At 44.9% G+C, this 27,028-nt stretch overlaps 2 protein-coding genes across 5 annotated transcripts in view; one reads left to right on the forward strand and one right to left on the reverse strand.

Moving 5' to 3' along the window:
* Positions 1-714: 714 nt before the first annotated feature.
* ND-ASHI (NADH:ubiquinone oxidoreductase subunit ASHI) lies at positions 715-7,745 on the reverse strand. 2 transcript variants are annotated; one of them, XM_089560833.1, is made up of 5 exons: positions 7,604-7,745; positions 6,652-6,878; positions 5,619-5,683; positions 1,710-1,812; positions 715-829 (listed from the first exon to the last, which is right to left on the reverse strand). In XM_089560833.1, exons 1-5 carry the CDS (start codon positions 7,692-7,694, stop codon positions 770-772), a joined length of 546 nt encoding a protein of 181 aa, XP_089416959.1. In that variant the 5' UTR covers positions 7,695-7,745; the 3' UTR covers positions 715-769. The 2 variants fall into 2 exon arrangements, with proteins under 2 accessions (XP_089416959.1, XP_089416960.1); XM_089560834.1 differs by lacking the exon at positions 1,710-1,812.
* Positions 7,734-27,028, forward strand: part of LOC149330221 (RNA-binding protein Unr-like) — a 49,421-nt gene continuing 30,126 nt past the window's right edge. For 2 of the 3 annotated variants that reach the window (XM_089560829.1, XM_089560830.1), the window contains exons 1-6: positions 7,734-7,832; positions 11,336-11,822; positions 15,246-15,365; positions 19,177-19,273; positions 20,718-20,872; positions 24,179-24,505. In XM_089560829.1, coding sequence (XP_089416955.1) covers positions 11,802-11,822; positions 15,246-15,365; positions 19,177-19,273; positions 20,718-20,872; positions 24,179-24,505 — 720 coding nt within the window. In that variant the 5' untranslated portion in view covers positions 7,734-7,832; positions 11,336-11,801. Of the gene's footprint in view, positions 7,833-11,335; positions 11,823-15,245; positions 15,366-19,176; positions 19,274-20,717; positions 20,873-24,178; positions 24,506-27,028 lie in introns of those variants that run through there. The other variant, XM_089560831.1, reaches the window with a different exon arrangement.

The raw sequence follows: 27,028 nt of genomic DNA on the forward strand, positions 1-27,028 counted from the left end.
CTAATTTGCAGCTGTGTAGTCTCTGACTAGACCTATGTATTCACGGAAACCTAAAAAAAAAAATAAAAGCGAAAGCAAAGTCGCCACGCAACCACCTGAAAGGCACTCCATGCGTTGGTTGACTCCTCCCACCGTCTGCGGGGGATTAAAAAAAAAGGCGGGAGCCGGATGTTAATCCGATTTAATTAGGAAAATCAGCCGCACAGGGTGATAAATCGAAGTTTCTGAGAATGCCGGGAACGTGCAAAAAGACGAGTTCAGATTCCTCTTCACTGCACCTTTAGAGACTAAGATTCACTGTGCAAGGAGAGGGTGGCTAAACATGTGGATGGGTAGTCGAAAAAGAAGTGTAATACTGAGATCACTATTTTTTTGATTATGTGAAAGCAAATTGAATCGTACATCTAAGAAGTTGACAAGTGAATTTACGTTGAAGTCTGTTTTAATAGGACATGTAGACCAATTTCGAAATGGATGCGGTGACACTTCCTAATTATTCGGGTTTTCAGTTTTTCAAAACTTTTCAGAACTATGTAAGAGCATTTGAAGAGATTATGCACACTTCCAATACAATACTACCTGCTGTTGTTCAGTGCAATACATGTGCTGGTGTTTGAAAAAAAAAAAAGGCTTGAGATGTGGCAGTGGCTAGACAAATGGCAGTGTGAAAAGTTTTTCTCATTGCATACGTACTAGATGCATGAACACCACGGGTTGTAGATACTAAGTTTATTCACAAAACCATTCTTAGCTATGCCTCAAGCACTCTTCACTGTGGTGGTTCAAAGGTGTAGTGGACCACTCCATCACCTGGCATCTGCGGTGGACCCTGTAAAACCATGCAACAGTAAATGAAGCTTGAAATGAAATGTCAGACTAGCAAAAAAATATCTGGGTTTTAGTGTATAGGCTGTCAGCTGGCCACAGGTACAGTAGGGTCCGTTGTTAAAGGGAACATGCGATCGCATGGCCTCCCCTTTTCACGAAGCCCTGCTGCTGAGATGTGGTAAGAATAGGCTGCAAGAGGCGCATGCGCGGAAAGACCAGCCGCCATCTTGTGCCATCAATTCTCATACGGTCTAGGTGGTGGTGGTGGTGAAAACATTTATTAAATCATAGGGAGAGGTGTTGGGGGTCGTGACCTGAAGGGTCACGCCCTTACAACCACTAGGTGGGATGCCTAGATAGGTACCCCATTGGCGTTTGCCGCAGCCCGGGCGCGCTGCGTTAAGGCCCTTTGGGCCTCGAGGGTGCAGCAGCGCTTCGCGAAGCGTGCAAGCCACGCGATTGCTGTTCCCTTTAACAGTGGACCGTACTGTACATGAACTTACCTTAGCCAAACCGCTAACATTCAAGAGACCATCGACACTTTTTTTCTACTGAAGTCTGCAAATGCTTTACAGAAAATACCATGCAGGCTGCTGACAACTGTAAAAAAAAAAAAAGGCCTTCCGATCATTGCGTTGCTTTTCAATGTATTCTGCAGTGGAAAATTTGTATAAAAGCGCTTGCCCAGGTACTACTAAAACTAAATTTCATTTTTTTCTTCAACAACTGGATGGTCACCTGGGCTAAAAGCTGTACGAACAGCTTGACAGAGGTCCAAGAAACCATTAATGCATGGCAGCAGTATGCTGTCCTTAGCTGTTAATGCAAAGCAAAGGTTCGGCCGTAACTGACTGGTTCCAATGTCAACACCTTGTACTTACCAAATCAGGGTTCATGCCCCACTGTAGTTTAGGGTGGTTGAAGAGCGACATAAGGAACCACAAGCCAAGCACAGTGCCTAGAAACATGGCGGCCTGCTTCGTTCTGTAAATTTAGAAACGTGATGGCAAATAGTCGAACAGAAAAACCATCACTTGTAACAAAGAGCATCGTTAACATTATTTACATCAATTAGAAACTGACAGGCATGGCAAAGTCTAACACACACCAAGTTGTTGAGGGAGTGAAAATTATTATACCAACGTGCCCCTTATTCCTTTCTCTGATAGGAAAAAAATTTGTCTGACTGGTGTTCGATGGTAAATTGGTTTTTGAGGAAAGGAAATGTGTCTGACACATCTCTGAGGACACCTCAACCTAATGTAAGGGAAGGGAGGAAGATGGGGGTGAACGAAGGCACCATATTCACTAGACGCACCTTTGTTCATTCCAAACCATCGAGCTGGCATGGCGGAGTGGTAGCGTGCTCGTCTCACACTCTGGAGACCGGGGTTCGATTCCAGAGCTCGACCAATTTCCAACTCGGTTTTATTTATTTATGTGGCTTGACTATAAAGGTTAATTGAGTAATTAAGCAATTAACTAAACTCAGTCCCACTAACTTGGAGCATCACTATAGGATCCCTTTAATTGGTTGCACGGTTGCTAGCCAAAGTACAGTTGGCCCCGTTTGAAATTCGCGCACTGTGACATCGCGACCGTTTCGACCAATTGAAAAGCGTGATATTTCGCCTTAAAAAACTTCACAAGACAAACCTGAGCTACAAAGACTTCACTTGGCTTCAAGAAAGATGTCAGTTTATGGGATGATCCAGGTTCCTTTCACTCCGGTCACAACTTGTTCACAGGTTGTGACTGCAGGGAGCATTGTTTTCATTTCCACTGTTTTTATTTGTTTATTACTTCCCTCTTTGAATGCATTTGTGGTGGCGAGTGTATTGAGAACGTGAACGGGCGAATGACAGTTCACACTTTCCGGGCCACAGGTCTAAGTCTCGTGTGAAATACAAAGGTTCTGTAAGTATCCAGCATTGCTACGGCGATGTAGCAGGCCTTGTAAATGCAGTGATCTGGATACACTGTGAGCAAACCGTACACATTGACTCGGGCCATTTCAGACACTATGTGCAATAGAATCTCGATGATGCGACCACTGCTGATAAGAATTTTAACGAATTCGTGGAATTCCCTGGCTGGAGTGCATTGTGCACATAGAGCAGAATTCTGGACATTCTTAACAGACACCCCTACCGTTGATGGAATCAAGTATGGAATGAGCATCAAGTACCACTCCCACATCACTAATGCACCATAGCTAGTTGCACAATATATACCGGTATATACGGTATATACCGGTAACAATGAAAAGTGTCATGCGGCCTAGCAATGAGCGATGGCTGCAAATAAATCCAGTCAACCGTAGATTTGCGCGAATAAGTTACCCCTGTTTCTGCACACGGATTTTGTTCATTTCAGATCATAAGAATTTGGGATGCTGTGAATATTTTTTTGCAACCCCGTGAGATTTGTATCACTGCGATCTTACTGCACAGACCTGCATATAGAGCACACTCATAGGTTCCTCTGACAGTGTGCTACGCGCAGCTGTAGGTTGTCCCAGATGATTGCAGCAAACTGTGTGTATTGATTGGGGTGTTTTTCTACAATTGCTAGCGACTGGAGTATATGTCAAAACAGTGAGCTTAGTAACATGTCCTTCAACAGAGGTGGACAGATCTGATTACTCAATCATTTTAGGTGTATCTTACCGGTACTCATCTATGGGGCAGAAACGTAGAGGCTAACAAAGAGTTAAGTTAAGGACAACGCAGCGAGCTATGGAAAGAAAAATGATAGGTGTGACGTTAAGATATCGGAAGAGGGCGGAGTGGGTGAGAGAATGAGCGCGTGTTAATGATATCCTTGTTGAAATCAAGAGGAAGAAGTGGGCTTGGGCAGGGCATGTAATGCGAAGGCAAGATAACCGCTTGTCCTTAAGGGCAACGGAGTGGATTCCAAGAGAAGGCAAACGTAGCAGGGGGTGGCAGAAAATTAGGTGGGCGGATGAGATTAAGAAATTTGCTGGAATATGGTGGACGCGGCTGGCTAAGGACAGGGTTAATTGGAGAGACATGGGGGAGGCCTTTGCCCTGTAGTGGGCGTAGTCAGGCTGATGATGATGATGATGAATCATTTTATTCTGGCTTCCTGGCTTCATGCGCATGCTCTCAAAAATTAAAACTGCAATTTGATTTATGGTTTATTGGGGTTTAACATCCCAAAGTGACTAAGGCTGCGAGAGACGATGTAGTGAAGGGCTCCAGAAATTTCGACCACCTGGGGTTCTTTAACGTGCACTGACATCGCACAGTACACGGGCCTCTGGAATTTCGCCTCCATCGAAATCCGCTGCCGTGGCCAGGATCGAACCCGCGTCTTTCGGGTCAGCAGCTGAGCACCATAACCACTGAGCCACCCTGGTGGCTAAACTGCTCGAGCGTTTATTCGACAAATCCTGACGATAGATCTCTCCCTGTTGTAAATAATGCGATGTCAAAGGGGCGGGCTCGATCGGCAAAATCGCTCCTTCCGTTTCTGAACCAGTTTTTGCATGTGTCCAGCAATCCCCCACTACTTTTTTTTTTCCCCGATTGGAGCCGCCTTGGTGCGCGTCGTACCAGCTGCACCATGCCGTCATAAGCCGCAAGTTTTTCCCATCTGAACCAGAAACGAGCGCGCCAATGACGTAGGCCGGGCGAGGTCCGTTAGAATCGCAATTTCCAACTATTGTGATGCTCTGTACACAACTATGCCTGCGGAAAACCTGAGGTGAAATACTAAACACTTAGAATTGTTTCACGTTGCAAAGCTCACAGATATTTAGGACAGTGTGTACCGCTACCACATACCATCAGAATGCAAGCGTAGATTTCTCCGAAAGCGACAGACAGCTGATGGCACATTTGCCATATCAAGACTATCTGCTATGTAGTGTGCTAAGAGGGTCTTGGAAATAAATTTTTATTAATGAAGTCACAAGCATGAAATCTTCAGGGAACATGTATTTTTGCGTGCTGATTCCAAGCATGTAACTTAATTTTATGTACTAGTCCTTGTGCACTTATGCAATATGTTGGGCAACTTTTGTCGAGAGTTTAAGAAATTCTACTGTAGGAAACTTGTTAGATTCCATGCCATCGGTTTCTCGTGACATCAAGCTATGCAGTATGGGTAAAATTATCATCCTGCCTAATACAGAAAGTGAGCTATAGGATTTTGAAATCATCAGTTTCTTCCCGTTTGTGAAGTGGCAAATTCAGAACCCTGTAACTCAACTTCTATGATAGGCAGGATAATAATTTTGCCCTTATTGCCTAGTGTGATGTCAAGACAAGCCAATGGCATGCGTCCTAGCGAGTTTCCTGCAGCAAAATTTATTGAAAGCTCTCGGCTAAGAGTTAAATAACATATTATATAAGTGCACAAGGACTTGTTTTACATAAAATTAAATTGCATATTTGGAATCGGGACGCAAAAAATACATGTTCTTGAAGATTCCATTATTGTGACTTCATTAACAAGAATTTAGCAGAAGTCTCTACTGATTTCTTCAAGCCTGCATTAACTATTCAGGCTAAAAAAGAACTTTTTAGAATAGAAAACGAAAGCAGTGTCTGAAAGAGTCGAAGCGTTATCTGCACTGTAACCTTTAAGTCACCGGATGCCCAAACTCTGTTGCACTGTCGTTTGTCTGGCACATGCTGGTGCAGCCACATGCAAGTGCAACAGTACTTACAGTACTTAAGTACTGTAACTTAAGTGCAGTACTTAACTGTACTTAACAGTGCAGTACTCAACAGTACTTAAGTGCAACAGTATTTAGTACTTACGGCGGGACACGCTGCCTCGAGTTGTCGTGCCTTTCCATTGTGAAGGCATCCATGTAGATGTCCACCTGAAAGCAAATCGTCAAGATCTTCATTTGGCGGCCATTCTCCACACTTAACCGTAGTTTTTCTGTCTGTCTGTTTGCCTGAAGCCGGTTTTGTGGCAGGCTGCTGACCTGCCCATCCAGTGGTGGGCAATTCAATTTAGCGGTCGCAGGCGAATACCATGGGGTGCTCCGAGTATACCTATGTCTAGCGCGTGGTTTGAAAGAAGAAAATGGACAAACAAAAATTTGGCGTCTATAGTCCTTTTAAAGTAAGCTGTTTTCGTGGCCTCAGTTCTGGCGATTTCTGTGGGCAATACCGCATTTGCGACATCACAAACATTAATCGCACGTTATTGCCCGCTCCCCGCGTGGAGAATAAATTTTTTAGGCTTGTATTACACCGTTCCGGGCATTTTATGAAGCGAGTCATTTCCAGGCACAAACAGACTTTTGGTTCGGAGTTTTTGCTGTTTTAAAGTAGTTGTACTTGGCATTTTGAAAAATGGTTTCCTGTGGCAGGGGACACCAGGGAATGTGATGCAATCATTAACTCGTAACGTTGTATAAACTTCCCAAGTTGCCCTTTAACAGATGGTTTTGCACTGCTGTCACAGTGGACGCCATATTGGAGGACCACAAGTGCAATTAAAATTTACACACCTGTTTAATTCACTTATAGCCGTTTGCACCGTGAAAGGATAGGGGAACCTATACATGAGCTTACTGATTAACTTTGATAGTTCTATTCCGTCCATGGGGTTAGACGCCTTCATGCTTTGGCAATTCTTAATCAGATCTTTAGTCTCCTGAGATAGCTTGCCTGCATCCTGCTGACTGGCAACGGACAGTAAGCTGACTGGTGTAATTTTTCAAGCCCTTGACGTCTCCTTTCCTACAAATTCAGATGATGTTAGCGTTATTCCACGCTTCTACCGCGGAAACCACCTGTACGCTTCCCAACATTTTTCACATGGTGTTGGATTACTCACCGGCTCGCCATAGTTTCTCCGAAAGGCGGGGAAGTCGTAATTCTCCTCGGGATCCCTGGCGGCTGCTGGAACTGTGGGCAGCTTGGGGTAATCGCCCCAAGTGAGTCCTTCGCTATCAGGACGCGTCTGGTAGTCTTCAGGGATCATGTTGTATTTCTTGGCCGCTGCTCTGCGCTCCTCCTCCGTCATCGGTCTCGCCTTGGGAGCCCAGTCTTTGTTCCAGAAATCTGTGGCAAAAAAAAAAAAAAGCAGTGTGACCCATAGCAGTGTTGTTGATTATACCAGCTCCCTCATGAATTCCCCTACCTATCTAGTAAAAAAAGAAAAAAAGCTGAGAATTGAACTAGTATCTTCAGTTATTTCCTTCATTGATAGAATGAGCTGTCACAGTGAGGCGGCGAGATGCAGCTTGGTCAACGCTCGCGTGGTATAGATTATTTTTGCTCCCGACTGTACAGGGAGCTAAGACTTTATGGGGATGTCTTGATGGCAAAATAGAAGGCACAGTACCCATGCATCCCACCGCTCTTTGACCCAGGGCCACCTACAAACTCATATTTTGCGATCTACGTTGCTTATAAACAAATTTGGCATTGACACTAGCACCTACTAAGGACACGAAACTACTCCTGAAAGTGGCTCATTCCATTTATCTTCGAGCACTTCAACACACGAAATTTTAGTAAGGATGGAGCAAAGACATTCTTTGTAACTGTGCATCATTTAACAACGCAAAAAAAAATGCACGACACTCAGTGAACTCAGAACAGCGAGGTATCTCGAGATATCGTGTTTCAAGCAGGAAAAAAATCACAGCTACCGTACTGTGTGCCCTGCAAACCGCTTCCAATGATCGGCTTCTGCTACGAATGATATGTCACGTAGCACAATGAGAAGCTCTCAGCACACACAATGAGAGGCTCAATGCAAACGGCCCAAGAGAGGAACTTACGAGCTGGCCGACATGACGCGATGAGAGGGCCTTTGAGATTGGAGCTCACAATTTGTCCGAAACGACCGGAGAGACCTAGCACGCCGGCCATCTTCACGTTTTGCCCTGGCCTCTGACGTACCGGAACTCATCCGTTCTAACCGGAAATACCGAGGCGGGCCCTGACGATGAAAAAGTAAACTTCGGGAGCCAACATGGCGGCATGTCGTCCGTGGTGTGCCGTGGAGAGGTAATTCTTGAATTTTCTCTGATGGTAATCATGCCGCGAAACGGGCTTTCTTCAGCTCCTATGGTCCCCTTTTGACCTCGTCTCGCGTCTGTACTTCTCCCTGTATATGTGTTTTGCCTCTCAGACGCGTCTTAGGCGATAGTTCAGATACGCTGTCGATTCCGTTGTTTAAAAGACCCCATCGGTGTTTCCCCGTCTCATCGAAATCTCTCGAAACGAGGCTGCAGTCGGCAGTCGAGGCGCCTGGTAACGAGTTTCTACCGTGGATAGTGTCGCGGTGAAGCAAGGAACCGGACGTCCAATTTCTTTGGCGTTCCACTAAGTGGCAATGCGCAGGCAAGGCCGAGGCAATATCATGTGCGCCGTATTCTTCGCCTCGCCGGTAGGCTTATCGTCAGTCACGTCGGGCCCGTCCCAAGGCATTCCGTGGTGGGCTTCTCCGCCTTGCGACAGTGTATCTATCGTTGCCCGGCTGTCACCGTAGCTGGCACTCCGTTTCTTAGCCTCCTGGAACAGAGGCGTTCTCGCCGCGATGGTTTTTCGCCGACTTCCAACGTTTTGCGCGATTGCGCTCGTCACGGTGACTCAGTGTGTTGGTGCGTGCCTAGTCGTTAAACCGTGTCGCTGAGTGATCTTACAACGTTTGAAGTTCTCTCCGTGTACTGAATGGCGGCAGGAATTCAAAATCAGTCGATATAGTATCTTTCCTCGGCGTCTCTGCAGCGTGGAGTTTTTTGCAGGGCGTAATTTGGAGGTGACGTAGCAACAAGCCGGACGTTCCGGTTATCCGCATCAACGCGAGAAATAATTTAATCTCCGCTACCGGCGTTAATCCGATTAACGCCACGTCTTGTGCCGTTAACCTACCGACGTCCCTTGTTCGGTGATCTTGGCAAAAACTTATTGTATTACCATGACGCTGTTGCATAGCTTGTTGCAGCTCCTAAGGTTCAGTGATTCGCTGCCCAAACACACCGTGTAATTTATTGATTTCTTTTAACTACGTGCAGTTAGTTTTGACGCAGTTCGAGGTCTAGTAGCACGGATCCAGCGCTGAAAGATTGGTGCCAGCTTTTATTGCTTATGCGTCGCTTGGTATGAGGGACCGTGAACTCCACCCTAACTCGAAAACTTTTCTGGGGACGTTCGCCCGTGAGTCGTTCGTGGACCGCTGTTTGAGGTAACGCCCCTAACGATCGCCGTCTGAAAGGCTCAGGAAAAGGACTAACCTACTTTGCGAGAAAAGTTAGCGAGTTTGCTGCCTCACTTGAGCGCAACTGTGAACCAATGTGGCTCGTTGTGACGATGACACTTTAGGGCAGAATTTTCCGCCGTTTTGACAGGAGGACAACTTCCCTTTCTTTCTGTTAAACTAGCCGTGTGCTTCAGTCCAGTTATCTGTTCGTAGAGGGGAGATGTTGGTACGACAGATTTATTTATTTGTTTATTTTACTCTTCGGTGCCGGAGGCATTACAGAGGAATGACAGAAAAGAAGAAACCACACATACATGGAGAAGAAAATACATTAATTGCATAAATATTAAATAGAAGCTTGTGGAACCGCTAATGATTGTTAATGTCAAGATTAAGCATCCCACCTTTTTGCTTTGGCCCCTGGATTGCTTAAATTCATTGGGTGGTTACTTTTTTTTATTATTGACAGCATCTGCAGTAAAATTTTTGAAGTTTCTATGTCAAGTGGAGGCGTTGCTTTGACAAGAACTTCAGTCATGTCTGTGCACGCAAGTTGTTTAGAGCTGCCTGGATTAAGACACTGTCCTCACTTTTCTGTTGTCATGCCTTAGCTGTAGGCAGTGCTTATCTGACAGAATGACAGCACTGGTGTTTGGCCATTTATCTTTTAACCGTTCATCTTATTGTGTGCTCATTAGTTGGGAATGGGCAATTCCAAACTTTGCACTAGTGTAGATACCTGCCTGTAGATCGCAGCTCTGTTCTATTCAGCAGTCACAGATTGTGAGGAGTTGTTCTGTAGTGAAAATACAGCTACGTTTCTGTCCTACTCTTCCATGGCATAGCAAATTGGAGTTTTTGTTTGCATGGTTTATTGCTGGTGTATACTTTATAGAAATGAGTGTATTGATGATATCATGCTACAGGTACCTCTGTGACGGTGGCTTTTAAAAAACCTTTTGCTATGTGTAACTTTAAAATTTGACGGTTATCTGTAGAGAAATGACTCCAGAATTAGCATCAGCACATTGTTAAAATGTCCTTGTGCAATTTGCTTTTAGATCACAGAGGGTACGCCCAGTTTAGACGTCTACTTAGCCTTAGCTCAGCAGGTAATAATAATAAGCTTGTTCAGCAAAAAAAAAAAAATAAATAAAAGAGGAAGGGAAATTGCAGAGATGAGGCTGATTGAAGCTGCTTTAGGTGCATATGGGATAAATGCAGATTGAATTGAGTACATAGTTCAGTTACATTTGCCACGCAGCAGGAAAGGTAATTTGCTTAACACTGTTATCTTTGTTCTCAAAACTTTTGTTTTCAATTCTTTTAGTGGCTTTTTCTTCTTCGATTATCCTTTTTTTTTCTGTTAAAGGTCAGTGCTTAAGAAGGAAAAATGGCGCAAACACTGGACAAGAAAGAACACGATGGCACAACACGCTGACTAGCAAGTCATTTTTTTATTTCGCCAGGAACAAGTTGTATGCAGCTCAAAAGCATTAAACAACAGAAACAAAACATTGTAAACATCCACGATACAGAAGATGCAATCATTGCAGATGCTTTGCTCAAGGCAAAAGGAAAGATGACTTATTTCTTTGTCAAGCAGTGTGCTTGCTGGCACAGCTCTGGCTTCTCTGCTGGATGATTAGGACTTCGAAGATTTTCCTTGCTTTCTTTTTTTTTTATTTTGTATTTATTTAGGACGCTCGTTCTGTCCGGGAAAGGTGTGCAGTTTTTTGGAGGGTAATTCTTGTAATGTACGGCTAGATCTGCGCAGTTTTGCCTTGTGGAGGATGATGTACAGCCGGCCAAATCTTTACCTGGCGCATGCGATGGCGGCGTTTTCTGCGCTCCTGCGCTTTGCAACAAAGCAAACTTGTGGAAAGCTCAGTATTAAGCACGGAATTAGTGAGCCTGTGCTTAGATTTGATATTTTCGCAAGTTTGCCCCGTCATAAGCTGCAGGAGCATGGAAAACGTGGCCGTCACGTACGCTAGCTAAAAATTGGGCTGGCTGTACCAACTTGCCCAAGTCTCTGCCTTAATAAAGTGCCGTTCCCTTTGGATATAACAGCAGTGAGCTTAGTAAAACATTGGGTCTGTAGAAAATTACAAGAAAGAAATATGTTTCTGCCTTTTGGCAGTGCAGTTGTCGACTGCGGATCTGTCTGGTTCATGTGAAAGAGCCTTGTGCCGATTTGAGAGCATTACTTTTTTCTGCCAGATATTTGCTCCAAAATATGCTGCTGCGGATGTGCGTAAGAAAAACTCGCAAAGTCTGATCCACGCAATTTTTTTTTTCTTTCCAGCAACGCTCACCACTAAAATAAACCATCCAAAAATTGAAGCAAAACTCCGCCACCACTGAAAGGCACTCACACGACACGTATCTGGTCCGATTGGTCCACATTCCACGGAAGGAGACAAAACGATTTTTCCCATTCTCGATTCGCCAGAGACATAAAGGGTAGGATACAAACGACGCCGCGTCGTCCACGATTTGGAAGAAAAAAGCTCATCTCAAGAAGCAGCATCAGCCATCGATTATCTAGGGGGTTAAAGAAGAAAGAAAAAAAAAGAAGACGCAAGTTTTCGAACAGTGCTCCAGTTTTTTTCCAACAAGAAGTTTTCTCTTTTCAAAGACGAAAAGAACCGGAGAGAGACGCCCGTGAAGAAGCAACCTGCAGGCGAAACGTTGTGGCAGCGTCAGAAACGCTAGAACGGCGCTGTCATCACCCGGAAAGTTTGAGAGGTACATAAACGTCCCTCGCCATCATGGCCAGCTCTAAGTGGCAGGTGAGTGGAATAGTTTGATGGTCGCATGTTTTCTTGGTTAGTATTCATGGATCGCCACGTTGGATTCGCCTGTGCTTATTCATAATCATCATCAGCAGCCTGACTACTCCCACTGCAGGGCAAAGGCCTCTCCTATGTCTCTCCAATTAACCCTGTCCTTTGCCAGTTGCGGCCACCGTATCGCCGCAGACTTCTTAATCTCATCCACCCATCTGACTATCTGCCGCCCCCTGCTACGCTTGCCTTCTTCTGGAATCCACTCCGTTACCCTTCAGGACCAGCGGTTATCTTGCCTTCACATTACATGCCCTGCCCAAGCCCATTTCTTTCTCTTGATTTCGACTAGGATGTCATTAACCCGCATTTGTTCCCTCACCCACACCGCCGCTTCCGATCTCTTAACATTACACCTATCATTTCTCTTTCCATAACTCACTGCGTTGTCCTTAACTTAAGCTGAACCCTCTTTGTTAGCCTTCACGTTTCTGCCCCCATAGGTGAGTACCGGTAAGATACAGCTGTTGTAGACTTTTCTCTTGAGGGATATTGGTAAACTGCCATTCGTGATCGTAGAGAACCTTCCATATGCACTTCACCCCATTCTTATTCTTCTACGAACAAATCAATTAACCCTCGCCTTTTCTCACTAAATTATAATTCAATTTTTTCTATCTCATTGTTTTGGTTTCAACAGCAGACTGGTGGTTGCAACGCCACATACAAAAACACTGAGACGATGGTTAGGTCGCATGAGGCATACAAAAACAGTGGTATAAATAGCTGCTTCATTATTTTAGTTCACTTCAACTCTTTAGTCATACCAATCTGCCCCAAGAGCCGATAGGGCAAGTGAACAAGCTGCTATTGTATTGTATGTCTTGCGTAACCTTAGCATTGTCCCGTCTGTGATGTCATAGCAACTGGCTTGGCTCCTAAGCTGATACCGAAACATGAGGAAAAACTTACAAATTGTCCACGGAGCTAGGGTGAATATTATGTAGTGTTTTATGTTTACTAATGTCTTGGGCGTTACTTTAAAGAAAGAACACAAAAATTTCTTCTCTTTGCTGCACATGGCTTTCAAATCACGAAAATCTTGGAAAAAAATTTTTAGAATCTGAAACTCCAGATTTGTTATCCCTAAGATCTTTATAATTATATCCCGAAAGATTTTTGCTGTTAACAGTCTAGGAGATGCTTTAAAGGGGCTGCGAAACACTGCTTGGGGGCATACCAGCTATACTTCAGGTGGATTCTTTATGTCACAAAGATGGTAACTTAAAAAGAATTACAGGAATCGATGCACAGGAACGGGAGTTATTCAGTGAAGAAATTTCAAAATACAAGCAAACAAAACGCTGCCCTCAACTCGATTTTGGCGGGGCTTCCCACTCCTATTTCGCTCTCCCAATGACGACACCTGGCGCAGCCAATCAAAACAGCCTGCCAGGGCACGTCGCGGAAGTTTGCACTCCATGGTTGCCTGCTCTCTGTAACTCGTTCTTGCTGAGACTGGCAGCGTCGTTTCCATGCCAGAGCGCCCCTGGTGGTGTATTTTTATTTTACTTGCTTTACAGGGCTTTTATCTAAGACAAACAAGTTGTCTTTGTTGATCTAATATAAAACACCGACAGGTGACAAAATGTGTCTCTATTTATTCACACAATTTGCAGTACATTTACTGTTTGTTCAATCATCAAGCTCGCGCCAAGTGACATCATATCCGCTGCTAAAACCCGCCACTGTGTGGGGACACCATCAGAGCCATGGATTTGTTTTTGGGAGGACATTAAAATATTAAAAAACGAAATATACGCGCTATTACTGACGCTAATACCACCATTGTAACTTACTGTATGCGATCAACAGGCAATACAGTCAACTAAGATTGTGTTTTTGGGCCCCTTCGTCTTATTGAGCGTTTGTAGCAAAATGGCTGAGGTTTCGTGAAAACGCTAGTTCTCTCAAGTGTTTTTCTTTTCACCCTATACCGTGCTTGCAGAAAGCATTTCATGATAATGGCTTCATGGATTTTCATGCGGTTTGTTGCATTGTGTTTCTTGATAAATTCTTTGTGCTGTGACGTTTGTATGTTTCTGAATTACTTCCAGAGATTTTCACTCTGTCACTAATTTGACACGATGGTAACGAGTGCATTATGCAAGCATGGATATAATGTTCTGTATAGCAAAAAAATCACATTGATAAAGATATTTGGGAAAATTCACTGCATGAACGATTCCTTTGGCTAAAGTTTAAGTGATTCTAGGCTCTACCATGTTTTTTGCCTTGCCAGGCTTTCTGCAAATTTCGTATAGCAGTGAACCACATAAAAATTTATAATGTCGAATCTACCAAAGTTATACTAGTAAAAATTTGTATTTATTCACTTAGTTGTGCACTTCCCAATAAGCAAGCGAAATTTCATTGCTTAACACATGAAAATTTCAAAAAATGTCGCCTCCGAAACCTGCGTCCCACTTAAAGGGACCCTGAAAGTGGAATTTAATTTTCGTGCTACTTTATAGGAACACGGGGAAAATTTCTTCCAGCTTGTGTTCTTAGTAGAATTGATTCTGTGGCTCTTTCTGCATACGTTGTTTGTCTAGCTGCGAAATGCACAATTATTGCCACGAAAATTGGATTGAATAATTTTCCCAACAATTTGTTCTATTTTGTGACATCCAAACCGAAGGGTTCTTTGTGAAAATGGCGACATGTATTTCACTTTTCTTGCCTTTTCTAGCATATAAAAGCTCTGTTTTTCATAGAAGCGGCCTTTGATTGTTTGAACGTGGTAATCATTCAGTGTAGGTGAACTTCAGTTTGTCCGTTTTTCATGGACGTGGCCTCTGTATCGTTTGAACGCAGTAATCATCCAGTATGGTGATCTTCAGTTTATCTGTTTTTTATAAAAGTGGCCTTTGATCGTGTGAAGGCGGTAAGCATTCAATATGGTGAACTTCAGTTTTTCTGTTTTTCGTAGAAGTGGCCTCTGATCATTTGAACACAGTAATAACTCAATATAAGCGAACTTCAGTTTTTCCATTTTTCATGGAAGTGGCCCCTGTATCATTTGAACGCAGTAATCATTTAATATAAGCGAACTTCAGTTTGTCCGTTTTTCATAGAAGTGGCCTCTGATCGTTTGAACGCGGTAATCATTCAGTATAGGTGAACTTATATTTGTCGGTTTTTCATAGAAGTGGCCTCTGATCGCTTGAACGCAGTAATCATGCAATGTAGACGAACTTCATTTTGTTCGTTTTTCATGGAGATGGCCTCTGGTCATTTGAACGCAGTAACCATTCAAAATAGACGACCTTTAATTTGTCCTCGGTGGCCCTTTAACGAGGCACCAATGATCTATCAAGGGTGCTGGTTTCAGCTGACGGTGCTTCACCGTGTGGTTTGCCTCTGCAGGCGTCTGGTGCTCAGCAGGGGGACGAGGAATCCGGTGACCAGGGATCCGGTTCCCCCAGGCAGAATGGCGGCAAGCAAGGAAACTCCCACCGGGAGGCTGGCATCGTCGAGAAACTCCTCGTGAGTCCCGTCTTAAGAGGCGCCTTGCTTGTCACGTCACGCCTGTTGTTATTGCCTCGGTGATCGGGGTATAGATCGGGATGTGGCCGGTGCCATGGGGTGCCTGCATGTGTTTGGTGCCATCTATTTCGTGCACTCTAACCGTCCCAGTGGCTCGGGGGTTATGTTTATTCATTTATTTATTTGTGATACCCTCAGGGTACAAAGTACATTTCAGAGGGGAAGGGCAGTTGATAACAAGAAAAAAGTAAACAAAGCACAATTCATACAAAACTATAGAACAACTGAGGCAAGATAAAAAGAAGTGAGCAAAATTAACTCGGAACAGATTAATAAAATAGTTTTAAGAACAATACTAGTAGGTGGAGAGCACAACACTGCAATAAAATACAAAAGCAATCATTATGCAATCAGAGTGGTAAGTATTCTTCTAAATTGAGTTGTATCAGTGATGCTATACTCCGTCTCACAAGCTGTTTGCAGCACTACGAAAGGTACAGCTCTCTCGTCCAATCAGGATGGCGCGCACTACATTAGTGTGTTCCTACGCGCCTGTGGTTCGATCCACCTGATGTCCAGGTGGCTTCTTTCTACCTATAGCAGGTGGTGCTTGATGTCTTTTTATTCTTTTTTTTGGTTTGTTTTTGGACAGGCGGACTCCCGTTCCAAAGGGACTAGCCCCACTTTTTTTTTTGTCGCAACCTGTTCTCATCAGTTCCTCTGTTGTCGCGTCGCAGTAAGTTTCAGTAATCGTGTCATGTGCATATAAATTTATTTACTCCAGCGTGCCGAGGCAGCCGAGTGTCGATGGTGGCGAAATGCAAAACAAGCCCATGTGCTGCGCGAGAGGCAACGCACGTTAAACGGCCTGCGTTCAACAACACTCGGCCCGCGTTCAGCGTCTCCGTTGTCCACTTGTAAAGCGTTCGCTCGCTCACCTGCGTGAGTTTTGCCGTCCTCTTGATGAGCGCATTTGTACTCCAACTGCCCCCGCACTCGACGCGAAGCGCTTCAAGAACATTTAAAGCCACCTGCTTCGCCTGCTTGGGGAAACAGCGCACTGTCGGTGTAGAGCACACAGGAGACACAACAGACTCGACCGACGCCATGTCGGAAAGTGGCGACGCATCACTACCTCGCAGCAGGCCTCCGCAGAGCTGTGTCCGTACGGGCTTTGTCTGGTAATTTCACCAGTGATGGAAACACTCCCTACCATTTAAATATACCTGTCCAAATCATGTTTTTAGTTGCAATGCTTATTGTTTTGATTAATAGTCATACACTCCTAAAATATTCGAGGGACTATTTTCTGCGTTTCTGCAGCCCTGATTGGACGAGAGAGCTCTACCTTCCATAGGGCTGCAAACATCTTGTGAGACGAAGTATAGTTAATGATGCGGGTAGGGAATTCCATTCTTTAGAGGTTAGCGGAAAATATGATTGCGCACATGTCACTGTGTTACAATGAGGCACAGTGACCTTGTGTTGATGATCACGACGGTGAGGAATGAACGGTGCCGGTTGAATCCATCGAGAGGGAAGTTGAAAATTGGAGTACAAAATCTTATGGAATAGGCAGATGCGGAAGTGCTTACGGCAGGTAGCTAGGGGCAGGAGGTTTAAAGACCTTTTCTTTCGGGTGACGCTAGATGTACGATGGTAATTGCCTAAAATGGCCGAAATGCTACAGGCCCATGTACTGTGCACATTTTTAGGAGCCCTCCACTGTGGCATGCCTAACCATAAACTGTATATTGTGTACTGCAAAGCGGTGCCTTAGTGGGTGGCTTTGTCGGATGGTCATGATTGCCACAATAACCCGCTTTTGAGAAGTTTTTTTTCGTCTAAATCGGAAGCTTAAAATGAAACTGTTCCCCAAAGCATTGATGTCTTCAAGGAAGCAGTAGTGAATGCTGACAAGTAAAACATTCTTCTTTTCCTTAAGAAGGTAACTAGTGTCTGCCTTTTTTTTTTCAATTTGTATTCCAGATTGCTTGCATGCTTTGTTTGGCACTTCTCTCATGACTTGTAATAAGCGTACCAAATATTCTGTGCCAGTCTACTGGAGTTTTCTTTTCAGCTTTATTCTGTCAGTGCTTTGGTTTTTCTCCTTTTTAAGCGCGGAAATGTGCGTGTGAATGGGATTTGTCTTTATTATACCAACTCCTCTTGCAAGGACGCTTCTGTGGTACTTTGAGGTATTCAGAGTCAGTAGATAACCGCTTACTAGGGGTGTGCGAATATTCGAAATTTTTGAATATAATTTGAATATTACATTTTTAGTATTCGAATTTGATTCGAAATCCAAGTATTCGTGTTGTCTCGAATATATTCGTATCATATTCATTGTGAGCACCGGCGTTCATTTCGGTCCGCAAGCCCTATTGACAGAGACATAACAACAAGGCGGCGCCCAGAGCAATGCGCATTCCTTCCTCCAAGGGCCATGCCGTAGCTGACTGCGCTGGTGAGCTTCTTTGTGGCTATACCTGGGAAGCTGGTATAGTCAGAGCTGTGCACAAAATACCTCGCAATACGAGCCAGTTCAGTGCCAATTGAGAGGGCATTTTCTGTGGCTGGAGAAGTCGTTTCAGCTAGAAGGGAACTACTTCTGCCTGACCATGTGGAACAGCCGGTTTTCCTTCGCGACAACCCTTTATGTTCATCCCAGCAACGCGTTTTTGTGCTTATGGCAAGCTAGCCTTGATCAATGCCGTGTACCAGCCATCTTCTATGATATTTCCACTCTTCTAAGAATAATGTTTGAGACCTTGACACTTTTTGTGCAGCCACACACACCTTTTGTGCTCATTTCATCACTGATAGTTGAACTGTGATGTTCTTGGGTGCTCAAAAAAAGGTTTTTTAGTGGTTAAATGCGTCTATAGCCTTGATTATTCGATATTCGATTCGATATTCGGAGCCAAGTATTCGTATTCGAAGAATTTGATATTCGCACACCCCTACCGCTTACAGCAGTTGCACGAAGCAAATTGCAGCGCGCGACTTCTTCACAAGGCCTGCGATGTCACTGATGTGATGGTGTTATGCCCGAGCCTTTACATTGAAAGATAGATGGTGGCAGTGGATACAGTGATGCTTTTAATACTCATGCCTGATCTTATTATTCATTTACATCCTTTCTTTTAGTGCAGAAATGCCAAGTCTTGCTTATGCCACTACCAAAGCTTTTTGTGTCAACAGTTGATTAAATTGATAGTTTATTTATTACAGTACCCACAGCGCCATGAGGCATTACAGTGGGGGGAAGATGACTCAAACACAGTCGAAAAAGCAGGAAATGCAGATAAAAGGAAGATAGGCAAGCAACTGAATTCACAATCAAACAAGCAGACAGGTAACACTTTTACAATCATTGAAGAAACAAGGGCTTAATTACAATGCATATTTCGCAGTGAGGAAAAAAAAAAAAAATCAGTGGAGGTAATGGTAGCAATATCATGTGGGAGTTTATTCCATTCTCGAATTGTTTGGGGGAAGAAGGACATCTTGAAGAAGTTCGTTTTACACCTGATCTCTTTAATTTTCTGGGATAAATTTGGTTGCATTTCTTTTTTCGCGCTTCAATATGGGAGGTCGTCACCACGAGAGGTGGAACACTTGTTCCTTGGAATGACAGATGTACACATTGTGGATTTGGACAGACTAAGATTCAGAAGCGTCGTTGCTACGGTTTACAAATGTCTTGCGCCTTGCTGTAATGGAAGTAGATGGGAATTTTTCTCCTCTACTTCATTGAGCTGACTTTCCTCGAAGGGTACAATTTTTCCTGTCTCCGTCTCGCCTGCAGCACTCTTATGGGTTCATCCGGTGCTGCGAACGTTCGGCACGGCTGTTCTTCCACTACAGCCAGTTCTCTGGCAACATTGAGCACCTGCGCATCGGAGGTGAGTCTGCACTAGTTCCACATCGCTCTGTTTGAGGTTGAGGATGATTTGTACTCCGCGGTGCACGACATGCAGTGTGCGCATAGCTGGTCACCTGCGTTCAGCAGATTCCAGCTTTGTTGTCTTAGAGATTTGGCAGAGAGCATCGGCTGTCAATGTGCGCCAGTCCTCTCATTGCACCAGATTGCTTTGGTGTGGCATCACCGAAAAGCAGCTTCTGGAAAAACAAACAAACAAAGGTTTCAGTGGAGGTGAAATGCAAAGACACATCTGCACTGTGCGTTGCCAGTGCGCGTTGAAAGATCCCAAAGTGGTCAAAATTTATCACAGCCTTCTTTTTCTCTTTTTTTCTTCCACTCTCTCCTTCCTTCCCTTCCCTCACAGTGCAGTTTGGGTGTCTGCTGAGAAGTGGCACAGTTACTGCGCCTCTCCTTTGCTCAGAAACAATTTTTAAAAATTATTTTTTAAAGTTTTTAGTATTGTTTTCTCTAGAGCTGTTTGACAGGTTGTGTGTTGTAGTTGGATCACACAGTCATTTTATTATACAGCAGCCGATCAATACTTCGGACTCCAATAATTCGGACTAGTGCGATATTTCGGACTTCACTGAGGAACCGTCGCGCACCTCATAGGAACGTGTACGTTTTCACGACCGATATTTCGGACTTTGTGGAGTCTAAAAGTTCGAATTTTTGGACTAAAATAGACGCCAACAATATTGTGGTGATTGTTTTTCAACCGAAAGTTTGTGATTTCAGCCTAATATAGACGCGAGCGGGCATTGCTGTCACTACGAACCCGTTTGCCGCCACTGTGAAAGGCGCAATCGGTCTGGCTTGGATAGGCTTGGCTATTTGTTCTCCATCGTTGCCATTTGAGATAATGAGATGCTCTCCATTGGCATTGAGATGGCCTACAAAGGGCGTGCGATCGCATTGAAAACCACGGTACAGCGGGGCAACTGCAGCGTCCGCCGCAGCTTGGACAACGCAACCCCGTGATGTGGGGCAGCAAACGCGGTAGACGGGGGAGGGGGACTGCATTCGGAGGTGCTCGCTTCCGCTCGAGTCTTCCCGTGGATTACCCATGGGTTACCTCTCGGTCTTCGCGAACGTCATCGCCCCTTGCAAACTGACCGTTCTTGCTTCGCACAGCTGCATTCATTCGTGGTATGACCGAGGCCGCGCCAAACTATCTGGTATCATGATGTGATAGGGTACGGGCATGAAGAAATCATGGCTGTGACTCAGATATAGTCTAATATTATCGCTAGTAGGCAGAACATGGGGAGCGGTGATGTTCGATTATTCGGACCACTGTTCGGGTCCCGCCGAGTCCGAAAAATTGGTCGCCGACTGCATTTGCTTCAGTTGGGTGGGTGGTCTTTTGGTGTGTGCTGACCTTAATGTCTTTTTTTTCTTGTGTGTGTGTTATGTGCACACAGACCCCGTGGAGTTTGAGATGACCAACGACCGCAAGTCGGGCAAGCCCGTGGCCAGCGCTGTGGTGAAAATCTCTTCCGAGGCCCTTTCCAGCGAGGTGCTCAGCGATGAAGTGGCAACCGGCTTCATCACGACTGAAGCCAAGGACGGCCAGGAGGTGAGGGATTGCGGCCACCTGACAGCGCATGACCACCAGTCACTAATATGACGCTGTTCGTGTGGGCTGTTTACACTGAACATGTGCCAACGTGCCCAACTAGCACATCTGTTTTTCGTAATGTCGCTCATGTTGTGGTACCAAGACACTAAAGGTGCACTGAAGAGGAATCTGAACTGGTGTTTTTACCGCCGGAACTCGATCTACGTGTTCCGAGCATACTTGGAAATTTATAATTATTGCTCTATGCGGCCGATTTCCCTGATTTAAATCCGATTAAACGTCCTGGCTTCCGCCTTTTTTTTTTTTATTATTCCTTGCAGACGGTGGGACGAGTCGACCAACCTTTCAGCCAGTCTCATGGCGGCTTCCGCTCTGCCATCGGCGGAGTGATACGTAGTGATCAGCGAAAGCAAAGAGTCCACACGTATCTTTATTTCCGTGGGCCTAATTTGCAACTATGTAGTCTCTGACTAGATCTATTTATTCACGGAAACCTGAAAAAAACAAAATAAAAGCGAAAGCAAAGACTGCCTGAAAGGTACTCCATGCGTTGGTCGACTCCTTCCACCATATGCAGAGAATTTAAAAAAAAAAACGCGGGAGCCAAACGTTAATCGGATTGAAATTAGGGAAACCGGCCGCACAGGGCAATAATTTGATGTTTCTAAGAATGCTCGGGGCGTGTAGATTCAGTTACCGCTTTAAAAAGACGAGTCTAGATTCCTCTTAAAGGGTCAGTCTACTCACCGAGATGAGTGTATAAATAATGGCATATTCTGGTAGTTGGCACCCTATAACATCAATAACGAGGGAACTGCTCCCGGTTTAGGCAGGAATTTATATTTTATTTTGACATTAAAAGTCGCGTAAAAATGCATGGTGGCGACCCCAAACGTTCATTTTGTTCAAGAAGGTGGTAGTCTTTTTTTGTAGAAGCATAAGTGAATATACTACGTACCATTTGTATGCCCCAATGTCAGAGAAACGCACGTTTTGTTCTAGGAAACTGTAGAAGGCGTACCGCTCGCTTTTTCTGTAAATCATATGAATATTTATATTTAAACGTACGCAAAACGCAGGCACATTCCCACTTTTAGTTCAGCGTATGCTAGCAGAGGCGCAAAAATAAACTCAGCCTATAGTGGCGCCATCTGGTTGTCAGGACGGGAACCATTGCTGTAAACAAACCGACTCTCCACTTAAGCCTAGGAGAGGCAGAATTGTCACTCTAATTATTAAAATAAAGCAAATTTATCTCTTATATGTTTTCTTATAGGCAAGATGAGACGAAGCGAAAGACTGGCGCCCCATTTATGGCCAGTGAACGCACTGAAAAAGGCAGCAACAAAGAGAATTCAGTCCGAAGCGAGAGGTCCGGCTTCGACAGGCGCCGCCATGTTTGTCGCCGCACGGCGGAAATCTAGATAGTTGCCAGATGAGACTACCATCTCATACAGATGTGTTCCCACATCAATAAATTCTATTTTAAAATGTTCTACCACACTTCTTGGCACCACAGCTGGCTAAACGGTAATTTGAGTAAAGAGCTATCGGTTGCCGCAAAAAAAATATGGTCGATAAAATTCAGTAGACTGACCCTTTAAGTGCACCTTTAAGTTAAATTTTTTAGTTAAACCATGGTGCAAATGGCATCATTCCAACAGTGTTCCAAAAGATGGCGTGACACAAGTGAATTGAGGCAGAACTCTAATTACTTTTAATTTTCATTTATAACTATTGTTTTGTTGATTATTGTATTCTGGATTTGTTTCACATTTTGTTTGAAGAAGTGAACTTGCACTGTAATTTATTCTGTGACCTCTGTGGCCTTGTATGGGCCCCCAGGCACTTTTCAAGCTGTCGTGAAACATCTTTTTCACCTGGGGGCCTTCAGCCTCGAGTTCAAAATAAACGAATTGAATCCAAGCAAACAAAGGAGCTTGCAATGTAGATTTTCGAAGCCAGGTTTGATTCACACAGTATAGTGTTGTGATTGCAAAAACTAAAGATGCTCTGTGCTAACAGTGTCTCCTCGGGGCAAACTGTGTGGGAAAGTTCAAAAGGGTTGAGAATCGGGCGAGTTGGTACGAATTCATACGGCTATGGCACCACAAGAACAGGGACGGAGACAGAGTGACAACAACACAAGTGCTCACTAACAACTGACAAAATTTAATAAAACACATAATACAGTTTAGCCCGGTTATAAAGAAGTCGGCGGGAATCGGGAATCACCTCGCTATATCCGCTATTTCGTAATATGTGGACTACGAAAATAAAATGCAAACATCGGCATACCGATTTATTGCCGCTGAAAGATGTCGTCCAGCGTCCCCTGAACACGTTTCGCGAGTGCGGACTTCAGGATTGCGGCTTCCATACCATCCAACTGCGAACCAAAGATCTGGTCGAACTCCGGACTCCCGAGGTACATCCGTAGCGTGTCAACAGCTGCGATGGCCGCTGCGGAGGTGACCGGCTAAGGGGCACAACTAGCATCGTCGCATTCGCTGTCGGAGGTGCTCTCCGCCAAGGTCTCTTCCATGACACTCCCGGCAACTTCTTCAGTCGTCAAGTCCTCGGTGGCAACAAGGTCTTCGTCGGTGAAAACGAAGTCCATGTGGCTTAGACCCGCAGGCACAAGGTTCAAGTCGCTAGCGGAATCCCAAAGCTGCTCCAAGCAGCCCGTCGCGGCGGCAGCATCAGCGGTTGCAGTGACGTCAATCACGGTAGCTTCGTTCCCATGACGACCGTGACGCCGTTCAAGGACGGCGCAACACGAGACCGGCGTGCCATGCGATGCAGTGAAGGAACCTTTCGCTCCGCAGGAGAGCAGACGACGCCACGAAAGGACGCCGTCAGCCGAATTTTGCTCTTAATTTCTCGGAAAAAAATCGCCTCAAGGACGCAAAAATGTGTTGATTGGCAGATTATTTTTCGGTTGGTATTAAATCCCTTCGTTATATCTGCTGCCGCGCTCTTATTTACTTCGTTAAAACTGGACCCAAAATGTATTGAAAATGCAAAAATGGGAAAGGGAAATAGAAATCCCTTCGTTATAACTGCTATTTTGCTATAAGTGGCATCGTTATAAACGGGCTAGACTGTATATAGAAAAAACCAACGGTTACTTGCGCAGTCCAGAACAAGGTTTTTACAAAGGCACCAGGCAATAATGCGTGTTATTGCCTGGTGTTCCTCTGATTGTGTTTGTAATTTGTGACACCGTTTTGAATTTGCTTCATGTCAAGGCCTGGAGTAAAGGTGATGATGAAAACGCTCCTGGTGTGCTGTGCTGCACAGGGCCGGGTGGCGTACGAGAGCCGTGGGGAGTGCTTCTTCCTGCCGTACACGGAGCAGGACGTCGAGGAAGGCTACACGCTGCACCACAACGACAGCGTGCGCTTCTACCTGGCGACCTGCAAGGAGACGGGCGCCCCCTGTGCCCGACGTGTGCGGCCGGAGAATGCCGCGCCCTCCCCTTCCTCCTCCGCCAACAAAGGGGCCCGCAAGAGCCTGCCCTCTGGTGGTGGATCGCCCTCTGGTGGCGGCGGCCAGCGCAAACAGGGCGTCGTCTGCGCTCTCAAGGACACGTTTGGCTTCATCGAACGAGGAGATGTCGTCAAGGAGGCGAGTTTTCCGTTTACTACTAGAGGCCCTTGGCCAGTGGGTCACAGTGAGTGAGTGAGTGAAAAACTTTATTGAGCTCTAGATTCACCGGTCTTCAGCGGTCTTCAGATGGCTTGGTCCATCTTCTTGCACAACGGTCGATTGCCCTTAGTCCAGTGATTCTTTTCCGATATAAAACTGGTCTTGCCACACGTTTTCTGATCTGTGCCTCTTCAAAACACAGTTTTCATCGTTTGTTTTTATTTTCATTTTCTTCTGTGTGCTTTATGTAGCTGCGTGTATGCATTCACTGATCAATATAATGAGCCTGAAGTGTTTGGGAATGGAATCCAAGTGATGAAGCAGGCAGGAAAGATATCTTTCAGGTAAGTGTGTTGTGGTGTGGCCATTCTGTGATGCTGTCTGAATATTCTAGATGTCCAAATTTCCAGCGTCTAAAAATTGGCAGGCGACTGTATGTGCCCGCGTAACTCCTAAGTAAAATGCTAGCACACCTCTTCGTGCAGGCCAAGTCCGCATCCAAAAGAGTAGTTCACTGTGCAGTCAAAATGAACCCAGGCATATTTCATTGCAGCAGATCTTAAGTCCCTTCACTGGTGATTTCCTGGACATCATTATAACTTTTGCCGCATTTTCGTCCTGCGGCTCATAGAGACTTCGAGAAATAAGGATAACACATGGCGATACGATACACAGCAGGTTGGGCAAATCACTCCGACTCCATCCGCGCCTAAAAAGTAGTTCACACTTGGTGAAAACTGCAGCGTGAGGGCCTGAACAGTGAGCGCCTTGCAGCTGTGACCATGATTTTCAATGCTAGCACTTTATTTTACACCCCTCCTTGTTTTCGTCCAAACACTCACTGGGGCTCTGATAAGAATGAGTGATACGTGGTGGAGTAATACCCCTGCCACACGGCAAATTTAATGTCATTCTCATCGAATGACATTTGTTCGACTTAATGTCATTTTTTCTGCGCGCTGCTACACGGCAAAAACTAATGTCATTTGCAAATGATGGCGATTGCGATGGAAAGAGAGTACAGTGAGTACAGCATACAAAAATTTCGATGTATGCTTCAATATGTTGCAAAAAGTATTGCTTTGCTAATGGAAACCGATTCTAAAATCTTCATCCTCATTTTAATCAGCATATTTAGATAGGCGCGCTGTGCGAGGGATCTAAAAACGTTGATTTCAATAACATGTTGATCACTGCTATCCACCACAAGTCCAAGCCAAGCCAAACCTCAGCCAGCGGCAGCAGGCAAATGGCGGACGTCATATTGTGAAATGCTCTCTATGGTGAAATTAGACAGTATTAGCTGTGCGTCCGCAAAAGCTTTGCGCATGCTACGGGCGCACCTTGCGCACACTGCCGCCCGTCCTCACAACAGTTTTGGTAGGGAGCACGGTGGTTGGGTGTGACTAGCGTAGCGCGCGAGAAGCATAAAATACTGTGGCGCCATCTAGACGATAGCAAGTCAAACCTCCCGAACTGAGTGCTGAAAAAATGTTTTTCTCTTTTATTAACGGCAGTAATGAATGCATTCGAAGGCTTTGTTTTTTTTTAATGTAAATGAATTGGATGAAATGAGAATGTAGATTCTAGTGCAAAGTTGGAGAAATACTTCGCTCGGGGTCGTTGCTATGACGACAGTGTACGCCGTACATAGTTAAGACTAGCATCAAGAAATTCTGAAATTTATCTCAAAAGCGACTGATATTTCAAACCTATATTGTTACGGAGGGATGAGAATGCACAAAATAAAAGCGAATACAACCGTTTAGAGCAAGCTATCGCGTCGAAAAATGCAGCGGCGACGCAGTATTCGGTCCGAAGCGGGCGAGCTGGGCGTCGCCATGTTGTGAATGTTAACCACGCAAGGCTGGTAGCGAGAGTGAGTTTCATTTTTTTCCAATTCTATTTGGCATTTTTATATACATAAAAATGCGATTGTGCAGTAAGACAGCACAATCGTAGGGACGCGGAAATATTACAGTGCTTGTGACGTTTTTGTAATCGTGTTTTTCGGTGTATATTATCACCAAGTCTCTGGTGTCGAGGGAACACATTAGCTCGGACGTCGCAGGCGAATGTGTTCAGGGAACTCATTCGATACCTAATGTCGTTTTCATCGAATGACATTAGATTTTCTCGTGTGGCAGCAAACTAATGTCGTTTTGAACGAATGTCATTCGATGGGAATGACATTAAATTTGCCGTGTGGCAGGGGTATAACATGGTTTCGCGGATGCACTACTTCGGCAGTTTCTGCAGTGCTGACTGCTGTATGTGAAACGGAGCATAGGGGGCGCTAAAGTCGAACGACTTTCCACCTTCGAGCTGCACTGTGTAGCAGCGTCACGGCTCCTTTTAATCCGTGAAGATTTCATAATTGTCCCTTCTTTAATTAAAAAAGGCGGCCACTGTCTGGAAGACGTTGAAGTAACGAGTGTAAGCTGTTTGGATTACTAGAATTGATATGGTTGTTTCTACAATGCTATTGTAGATGGCGCTACA

The sequence above is a fragment of the Amblyomma mixtum genome, chromosome 9 (genome assembly GCF_055824585.1).
Source record: "Amblyomma mixtum isolate Tamu chromosome 9, ASM5582458v1, whole genome shotgun sequence".
NCBI classification, from domain to species: domain Eukaryota; kingdom Metazoa; phylum Arthropoda; class Arachnida; order Ixodida; family Ixodidae; genus Amblyomma; species Amblyomma mixtum.